At 40.7% G+C, this 10,226-nt stretch overlaps 2 protein-coding genes across 2 annotated transcripts in view; one reads left to right on the plus strand and one right to left on the minus strand.

Moving 5' to 3' along the window:
• Nucleotides 1-1,338, minus strand: part of bmal1a (basic helix-loop-helix ARNT like 1a) — a 21,091-nt gene extending 19,753 nt beyond the window's left edge. The window contains exon 1 of the mRNA XM_026946582.3: nucleotides 1,183-1,338. The gene's annotated coding sequence lies outside the window, so the exon portion shown is untranslated. The remainder of the gene's footprint in view (nucleotides 1-1,182) is intronic.
• Nucleotides 1,339-4,369: 3,031 nt separating this feature from the next.
• Nucleotides 4,370-10,156, plus strand: borcs5 (BLOC-1 related complex subunit 5). The gene is made up of 5 exons (XM_026946561.3): nucleotides 4,370-4,613; nucleotides 6,504-6,577; nucleotides 7,710-7,853; nucleotides 8,506-8,663; nucleotides 9,520-10,156. Exons 2-5 carry the CDS (start codon nucleotides 6,520-6,522, stop codon nucleotides 9,745-9,747), a joined length of 588 nt encoding a protein of 195 aa, XP_026802362.3. The 5' UTR covers nucleotides 4,370-4,613; nucleotides 6,504-6,519; the 3' UTR covers nucleotides 9,748-10,156.
• Nucleotides 10,157-10,226: the final 70 nt, after the last annotated feature.

Here is a 10,226-nt window from a genome sequence, read left to right on the forward strand (position 1 = left end):
AATTTTTTTGTCAACATAATAACACAATAATGAAACATGATATAATAATGAAAAAGATATTAAGTCAGTGAATCATCCTGTGTTACTTATTATTCGTGTACATTTATTAAACCGACTATAACTTAAAAAGTAGCATGTACATTTTCTGTTTAAACCCAAACCAACCCCAGGAGCAGCCCACAGCAGTGGAGGTGGAGGTGGAGACTGAGGTGGAGATGGAGGTAGAGATGGAGGTAGAGATGGAGGTAGAGACGGAGGTGGAGACGGAGGTGGAGACGGAGGTGGAGACGGAGGTGGAGACGGAGGTGGAGAGTGAGGTGGAGAGTGAGGTGGAGAGTGAGATGGAGGTGGAGATGGACACTGAGAGTGAGATTGAGGTGGAGAGTCTGACTGAGTTGGAAATGGAGATGGAGGTGGAGATTGAGGTGGAAATGGAGATGGAGATTTAGGTGGACACTGAGATGAAGAGTGAGATTGAGATGGAGACTGAGATTGAGGTGGAAATGGAGATGGAGATTGAAATGGAGATTTAAGTGGACACTGAGATGAAGAGTGAGATTGAGATGGAGAATGAGATTGAGGTGGAAATGGAGATGGAGGTGGAGATTGAGGTGGAAATGGAGATGGAGATTGAGATGGAGATTTAAGTGGACACTGAGATGAAGAGTGAGATTGAGATGGAAATGGAGGTGGAGATTGAAATGGAGATTGAGGCAGAGACTGAGATGGAGATTGAGGTGGAGGTGATCCACCGGCTTCATTTTTCCTCTTTTATAAATAAAAAGAGCTTTTTTTTTGCAGTAATAGAAGAAGTGTAGCACATTCACACATTCCCTCAGTCATGAAAACTGGCTGGTAAATCTTTTCCCAAGCCAAGAACACAGCAGAAATAAATCAGAATGAAGCAGAAAAGAGCAGACCCTGAGTGAGGAAGAGGTTTTGTGTGTGTGTGTGTGTGTGTGTGTGTGTGTGTGTGTGTGTGTGTGTGTGTGTGTGTGCTCGGTTTGCCTGCTTAGGTAACGTTTGCCAGAGAAATGTCACTAACACTCCTCCTCCTCCTCCTGCTGCTGCTGCTGAAAAAATCAACATCTATACCACTCTGAGGGAAAAGAAACACCATCACCAAGACCAGCTCTCCCTCACAACCCCATAATAATCATACCATAAACTCAACTTACTCACCCGAGGCGTGAAACAGCATCACATTCAGCTTGCTAAAGCTGCTAAAGCTGCTAAGGTTGCTCAGCTAGCTGGCGCGCGCGATATGTAGCTCACAGGGAACTGTGACATAAACACAGTCTCTGACCTACTTTTCTTCTTCCGTCGGGCCACTAACCTACATTTTTCAGCCAATCGCGTCTCCCAAACCCCGCGTGCACCTCCGTGCACCAATCAGGACGCGGCTTTGGAACCGTGAGCGAATGATTGGCACTCGTAGTGGCCAATCAGAACTAAGGGCTGGTCCTGACGGTTAAAAGACATGGCTGATGATTCCACCAGTCAGTAGCAGTTAAAAAACAAGACTGTTTTCGGTGTAACACAATTACATGTTCTTTATTAACTCATAATAATGTTTTAAGTGTGGATTTATTATAGGTAGAAATGAAGTATAACCATTATAAAATGCCATAAACGGAATGGTAAAAGGAATGAGCCTGAAGCAAACACACACACACACACACACACACACAGACACACACACAGGAAAAGGAAATGAGCTATTAATCATTTACATTATACACACACTTCTACAGCGCATTTCCCATAAGTCTTCCTCAAAATTATTATTAAATCATACACAGTTAAAAGCAAAACTCTACATAACTCAAATGAAGAAGGAAAATCTGTGTAATGTTTAAAAAACACAGCAGGTTTCACTCTCATAAGCTTTTATGATCATAAGTACAAAAATGATCAATACAAAATGGCGTCTCCTTTTCTGACCATGATATGTAAGGATTACAACCACACCTAGGTGGTGAGATTATAGGAAAATAATCAACGACGACGTAGTGTGATGCGGCTGCATGCGAAGTGGAGTTACTGTTACCGACCGAAAGTTCATTATTTTCCCATAACAGCATGAATAAAGTGTTTTATTCCTCTTATGCCACAGCAATTTGCCAACAATTCGAAATTTTACTTTATTAATGAATGACACTGGGAGCACGGTGGTTTAGTGATTCATACGTTTACCTCACACCTCTAGGGGTGAGGGTTTGATTCCCGCCTCTGCCCTGTGTGTGAGGAGCTCGCATGTTCTCCCCGAGCTTCAGGGGTTTCCTCCAGGTACTCCAGTTTCTCGCCCAGTCCAAAGACATGCACTGTAGGCTGACTGGCATTTCCAAATTATCTGTAGTGTGTGTGCGATTGTGCCCTGCGATGGATTGGCACCTCGTCCAGGGTGTTCCCTGAGATAGGCTCCAGGCTCCCCTTGACTCTGTGTAGGATAAGCAGTACTGAGAATGGATGGATGATGAATGACACGTAGTGTTTGTTACCCATTTAGTGTTATGGAAAATCTGAGAAACTGTCTCACGTCTTACATTATAGCAGCGATAAACAGTTGTTCCCTCATCAGCCTCTCCTGTTTCTCGATCTTGAACTTGAACTCATGTTACTGAGAAACTGGAAACTTCTCTGTCCTGAAGACTTTCCTGCAGACTGTTACAAAGCACGTACTCTGAAGACTCCATAAATCCATTACTGTTAAATAAACATCTCATTAAATATTCTCCAATAACTTGTATGCACACACTTTGCTTTTATAACTGCCTCCCACATCCTCTGAACACCATTTCTGTACTTCACTTGTTACACTCAGCCCCTCATATTCACTTAGAGGGTTGAAAATCCTTTAAATTTTTTCTCCCCATTATTTATTTGCATTTTCCTCTATTCACCCAGAAACTATGGCGGGTGCAAACTTTTGCACTCAGTGTATGTTTAGATGATAAGTTCAACTGTAATATCAAATTGTAGCTCACATTTCAACCAAAATGTTTAATCTTAGATAAACATGATGAGGTCTGTTCTGTGGTTTGGTGTCATCAGATGCCTGTTTGCATTTATCACCACACACTACTGAACCAGATCTCGATTTACGATCATAACACCTCCGTCTGTGCTTCCTGCATGGTAAAGCCGTACAGGAAATCTGCCTGACTTTGCTTATATGCACAATAACACGTAACCTTTACATAAAGTGTAATGCCACAATAACTGTTATGTAATGTTAGAATATTTAAATGTTATCCTGTCTGTCTTTTCAGGGTCAAAACTTTTCTGAAGTGACTTCTCTGTTCTAAGGGAATGGAGGAAAAGTACTAGAAATAACTCATAGAGATGCTAAACAAGTCATTAATTATTTACATTACTTTATTTACATTAATTTTTACAATTATAACTCTTTTTAAACATTTAATATGTTATTGGTGTTGTTTTTTTTTGTTTCTTTTTCCCCACTTTTTTGTTTAATGCCAGTGTGTGTAACTATGTGAAACTTATACTTAATAAAGCGATTCTGGATAGATTTTCTGAATAGTTTTATAAATAATATATCAAGTTGGAACATACAACTGTTTTTACAGTTGCAGCTGGTGAAGATGTAAAAGGCGACATGGCAGTACAGATGGCTTTAGATATCTGGATATAGATAGAGATTTAAATTTATCCCTAATGAGCGAGCCATAGGCGACTGTGGCACAAGGAAGAACTCTCTGAGATGACGTGAGGAAGAAACCTTGAGAGGAACCAGACTCAAAAGGGAGCTTCTTCTGGGTGACACCGGATAGTGTGATTATAAATCATTTCTCTGCTATAACTGTATACTTTAGAGTCCAGCAGTGCCAAGTGCTGACTGTGTGTTTCTGCCTGGCATCTCACACCCAGTATTCCCGGGATAGACCCCGGACCCACCCTGACCCTGACCCTGACCAGGATAAAGCGCTTACTGAGGATGAATGAAATAAATTAAAAGGCATATCAAATGCATATGTGCCACATATTAAACAAAACAAATAGATAAATATACATTGCATGTGGGCATTGTCACATTACAAGGAAATAACCTATACATTGTTAGTGGAAATTAAATTATATATATATTTTTTGCTTTGTTATTTGTTATACATTTCAAATGATTAAAATTATATAAAAGTCGAAGTTAGAAAACTTGAAAATTCGGCTGATGAATATGAAAATTTCCAGACATTAAAAAGAAATCTATAATATAATATAATATAATATAATATAATATAATATAATATAATATAATATAATATAATATAATATAATATAATATAATATAAAAAAAAGATTTTTTCGTCGCCGTGTACTTGCGTCATACGTAAACCGCTTTCGTCATCATTCCGCGCCGCTTGTCATCCGACTAGGGAAGATGCTAGCGGCCTCTTTCCAAAACACTTACGAAACCTGATTGGTTATAGGATTGAATCAACATTTTACATGAATTGTACAGTAGTAGGCGTGTTAATAGATGCGAAATGCCTCCAGTGAGGTTAATTAGCCTTAAATAAAAACAATAATAATGAAATATACTGGGCTAATGCTAGGTAGCTAAAAGGAGATAAACATTAAAGAGCGTATATACGGTAAGTTAGCCTTTTATTAGTCCTGTCATGTCAGCTCATTTTACTTAAAATGTTGTGACATTAATGTGTTAAATTACACACAAAATTATATCTGAAATGACAGAGATGACAAAAGTATCCCAATTCATTACTTAAGGATAAGTGGAAGATGAAATGCAGTTTAAAATTCTTCAGATCAAAGCATAAACGTCTAAACTCTTGAAGGAAAATTTATTTAAAGTATGAAAGTAAAGGTACAAGAAAGATTCACATAAGACAAAAGTCAAAAGTGTGCCTCAATTTTATACACACGTTACAGTGTTACAGTGAGGAGTGTTACAGTGAGGAGTGTTACAGTGAGGAGTGTTACAGTGAAGGGTGTTAGAGTGAGGAGTGTTACAGTGAAGTCTGTTACAGTAGAGTGGTGTTACAGTGAAGGGTGTTAGAGTGAGGAGTGTTACAGTGAAGGGTGTTACAGTGAGGGGTGTTACAGTGAAGTCTGTTACAGTAGAGTGGTGTTACAGTGAAGGGTGTTAGAGTGAGGAGTGTTACAGTGAAGGGTGTTAGAGTGAGGAGTGTTACAGTGAAGGGTGTTACAGTAGAATGGTGTTAGAGTGAGGGGTGTTACAGTGAAGGGTGTTAGAGTGAGGAGTGTTACAGTGAAGGGTGTTAGAGTGAAGGGTGTTAGAGTAGAGTGGTGTTAGAGTGAGGAGTGTTACAGTGAAGGGTGTTACAGTAGAGTGGTGTTAGAGTGAGGAGTGTTACAGTGAAGGGTGTTAGAGTGAGGAGTGTTACAGTGAAGGGTGTTACAGTAGAATGGTGTTAGAGTGAGGGGTGTTACAGTGAAGGGTGTTACAGTAGAGAGGTGTTAGAGTGAGGAGTGTTACAGTGAGGGGTGTTACAGTGAGGGGTGTTACAGTGAAGGGTGTTACAGTGAGGAGTGTTACAGTGAATGGTGTTACAGTGAAGGGTGTTAGAGTGAGGAGTGTTACAGTGAAGGGTGTTACAGTAGAATGGTGTTAGAGTGAGGGGTGTTACAGTGAGGGGTGTTACAGTGAAGGGTGTTACAGTGAAGGGTGTTACAGTGAAGGGTGTTACAGTGAGGGGTGTTACAGTGAAGGGTGTTACAGTGAAGGGTGTTACAGTGAAGGGTGTTAGAGTGAGGAGTGTTACAGTGAAGGGTGTTACAGTAGAGTGGTGTTACAGTAGAGTGGTGTTACAGTAGAATGGTGTTAGAGTGAGGGGTGTTACAGTGAAGGGTGTTACAGTGAAGGGTGTTAGAGTGAGGAGTGTTACAGTGAAGGGTGTTACAGTAGAGTGGTGTTACAGTGAGGGGTGTTACAGTGAAGGGTGTTACAGTGAAGGGTGTTAGAGTGAGGAGTGTTACAGTGAAGGGTGTTACAGTAGAGTGGTGTTACAGTAGAGTGGTGTTACAGTAGAATGGTGTTACAGTGAGGGGTGTTACAGTGAAGGGTGTTACAGTGAAGGGTGTTAGAGTGAGGAGTGTTACAGTGAAGGGTGTTAGAGTGAGGAGTGTTACAGTGAAGGGTGTTAGAGTGAGGAGTGTTACAGTGAAGGGTGTTAGAGTGAGGAGTGTTACAGTGAGGGGTCTTCGGTCTCAGTCTCATCATCACATTTGTTTTGGATTCATTAGGAATTTGAAAAGTGATGCTGAAAAGTGACCTTATGGCTTTAGAAATATGATTATGTGATGTTTGAATTTTGAGTTTGTTACTCAGCTGTTAAGGCAGAATACAACCCATGCAAAGAGTTTAGAGCTACGAGACTCGATCAGTTGTCCAGCGATCATCCAGAGATACACAGAAGCTGATCTGCTGAGCGAGTCGCTTCGTCATCCACGGTCAGTGTTTATGAACGAGAGTACTGAGAACAGAGTTGTGTTTTTTACAGGAAACAGCTGGACACGATGGGAGCTGAACAGAGCGGAGATGCTGAACATAAGCATTCAGACTACAGTGCTTCAGGTACGATTCCACATAATCAGTCACAGGAAACACCTAATAAACAACACTTCCTTTTTCAGATCAAGATAGCAGTGCCTCTCGGCTCTCCTGTACAGTCGAGAGCAAAGGTTTGCCATTTTACAGTATATATTTACAAACAAATAGAATTCCAGACTGGGTGTGTCCTGCACCAAGATACGCAGCTGCTGATGTGACATGGTGCTTACGTTTTATTTTTTAATAAAATGTAGCTGTTTGTGGCCAGTATTATATGTTAAAAGGACTGATACAGGGAAATCAGTTGAATTAGACCATTGTGGCTACAGGAAACTAACCATGGAGATGTTATAATATTATTATTATTATTTAATATTAATAATAATAATAATATTTATTTATAATTTATACTTCCATCTTGGAGCAGCGCTTAAGGACATCCTGGAGTCACTGGATTAGCTTACGAATTCTCAAAGAAAATAATTTTTTTTCTAGATGTTTCTGCCAAATAACTAATTAGTTGGAACGTTATATTTAATACGTGACCTATACAGCTCAAGATACACAATTCATGGATTTGTTAATATTAAAATATGGCCTCAATATAGATGTATTAACACCAGTGGCTCTGTACCAAGACAACAATCCATAGCATAAAGCAAAAAATGCTGTAAAAAGCTTTTAAACAGTTCATTTTGTTTACTTGTGATAAACTAACAGGTCTTCATTTTGTCCTGAGCTAATGTTTGCACTCAACTGTTAATTAATAGTATACAGAGGATTAGCAGAAAATATATAAAGAGTTTTTCGAATAAAATGCCATTTTTGCCAATTTTTTTTTTTTTAAAATATATATTTGACCAGGGATTCTTAACCTTCTTCTCAGTCTGAAGCCACTTCGAAGGCCACTCTGCAGGTTAACCCCTGGACAGTCGTCGTACTTCGCTGTGGTACAACAACTGATCATGTCCGGCTGTTAATCGACATTCTGTGGTGTCATTTTTGTGGCATTAACAAGCCCTGAACAATTCTATACTTCAGCACATTTCTCACAACACGAGACAAAATTGCGTCATGAACACAGAATCCGGTGTGCCATCATGTCCTGATTCACTAACTAGTCCTGTAAATATGTTTATTTTTTTTTCTCTGTTAGTCGTGCCCTCGCCAGCGAAGCACAGAGCAAAAATGGATGACATTGTGGTGGTCGCTCCAGGAACGCAGTCTTTACGCAACATCCACAACGACCCTGATGTCATCAAGCTTCAGGAGATTCCCACGTTTCAGCCTCTGCTGAAGGGTAAGAGTGTGTGACTGTGGTTCCACCCATGTCATCTAGTTAGTACCCTTAAGCGTTCTTCAGTTTGTTCCTCTTTGTGAACCCAGCAGGTGCTGTGTCTGAATTCATGCACTACGTGGGATACATCACTCTCAGAAGTCTTTTATTCCACTTATACCACAGCAAATTGTCAACAATTACAATTTTTATTCATTAAAGAATGACACGTTATACCTTTTAACCATTTATAGTAAAAAAAACGCAACTTGTCACGTTACTGAGAAACTGGAAAACGTTAAACTGCTCAGTCCTTAAGACTGTTACAAAGCTCTGACACTGGAGACTCCTTCCATCACTAAAGAAAACCTCTCAGTATCAACGATTACATATAAATCCTCTGCTGTACAAGTCCCCGAGTGAGCTGTTACTATAGAAACGATAACGTATCAGAACAAGCGCAATAATATAAACCTGTGATTAGAAGCTGTGCTACTGTCAGAGCTGCTGTTCTAGAAAATTAATCAACACCTTCTGACCAATCGGATTGGAGAATTGTGGTATAAATAGTGAATGAGAGGAAGCGATTTCAGACACAGCGTTCTCTTCAGACGTCTCTCTCTCTCTCTCTCTCTCTCTCTCTCTCTCTCTCTCTGTATGACGTGACTGGGTTTAGGCGTCCTGAGCGGACAGACGTCCCCCAGCACCGTGTCTCTGGAGAAGCTGGACTCTGTGCAGGTGCTGCAGCTGTGTGTGCGCTACCAGGACCACCTGCATCAGTGCGCCGAGGCCGTGGCCTTCGACCAGAACGCGCTCGTCAAGAGGATCAAAGAGGTTCGACAGAACCAGGACGTAATGAAAGAGCAGAGAGTTTCAGATAGATAAGAGCGCTCCTGTTAAAAAAGCTGAGTTTAAACACAGCGCTGTGTAGAATTTTAACTCCACCTCAAACAATTCTAAACTTTAAACTGTAGCACAAGTTAGTTCCTGTTATCACTTACGTTACAGCAGCTATAAACAGGCATTCCCTCACCAGCCTCTCTTTATTTCTCTCTCAATGTTGTGTTTTTGCAGCTTGTCATGTTATGTAAGGATTAACACATGACACTGATGAGTCGTTCCCTCACCACCTTCTCTTTCTCTCTTTCTGTCTGTCTCTCTCTTTCTCTCTCTTTCTGTCTGTCTCTCAAATTCAAATTCAAAACCAGCTTTATTTGCATGAATTGTAGATAACAGCTGTTGCCAAAGCACTGAGTGGGGTAATGCAAAAAAAACAAAGATGATAACAATATAATAACCAGTGACTCTCTTTGTCTGTCTCTCTCTCTGTTGCTTCCTCTTTCTGTCTCTCTGTCTCTCCCTCTCTCTCTGCAGCTGCCTCTTTTTATGAGTTTATCACTCTCTCCCTTTCTCTGTCTCACCCTGTAAGCCTCTCTCTTTAAGACTGTCTTTATCTGACTGTCTCTCTCTCTATCTCTATCTCTTTCTCTGTCTCTCTCTCTCTCTCCCTTTCTGTTACTATAGAAACAATAACATGTTGGAACGAGTGCATTAATATAAACCTGTCAGTTAGGTTACACCGTCTGACCAATCAGATTTGAGAATTCAACAGTGCTGATTTTAATGCTAAAGTACACTAAGTGTTTATTTCTGTGTGTGTGTGTGTGTGTGTGTGTGTGTGGTATTTCAGATGGACCTGTCGGTGGAGGCGCTCTTCAGCATCATGCAGGACAGGCAGAAGCGCTACGCCAAATACGCCGAGCAGATCCAGAAGGTGAACGAGATGTCCATGATCCTGCGGCGGATTCAGATGGGCATCGATCAGACCGTGCCTCTGATGGAGCGCCTCAACAACCTGCTGCCCGAGAGCGAGCGCCTCGAGCCGTTCAGCATGAAGCCTGACGCCGAGCTCAAGTAGACGGCCGCCGGTGTGCTCCGGTGTCTGGAGACAGTTAGAGACTGAAAGTGCTACATGCTGAATGAAAAAATCCCATGTAAATACAAAACAAATTAACTTTAACCAAATCTAAGTCTGTAAAAGTCATGTTGGCGCTATTTTGCACTCACAGGTTTGGAGCTGATGTTACTCGTCCACTGTACTGTCAGGTCTTACACGTTTACATGTCAATGTTTGTGAAAAAATGATGCTTGCTTCTCTGCAGCTTGCGATTTCGTAAAGAAAAGTGAACCGTGTTACTGATTGCTTTTCAGATTCCTCTGAACTAGTAATCATTGATTTGTTGGTGGTATCATGAGCAGATGACTGAGGCTGAGATGGACATATTTGTGGAAATTAAAGGAAAATTTCATGTTTGTGTTGAAAACTCTCTGCGTGTCAGAGTCAATTCATACTGCTAAAAAAGATTCACACAAATCACATCACAAGCATTTTACTAT

This window comes from Pangasianodon hypophthalmus, chromosome 7 (genome assembly GCF_027358585.1).
Source record: "Pangasianodon hypophthalmus isolate fPanHyp1 chromosome 7, fPanHyp1.pri, whole genome shotgun sequence".
Classification (NCBI taxonomy): domain Eukaryota; kingdom Metazoa; phylum Chordata; class Actinopteri; order Siluriformes; family Pangasiidae; genus Pangasianodon; species Pangasianodon hypophthalmus.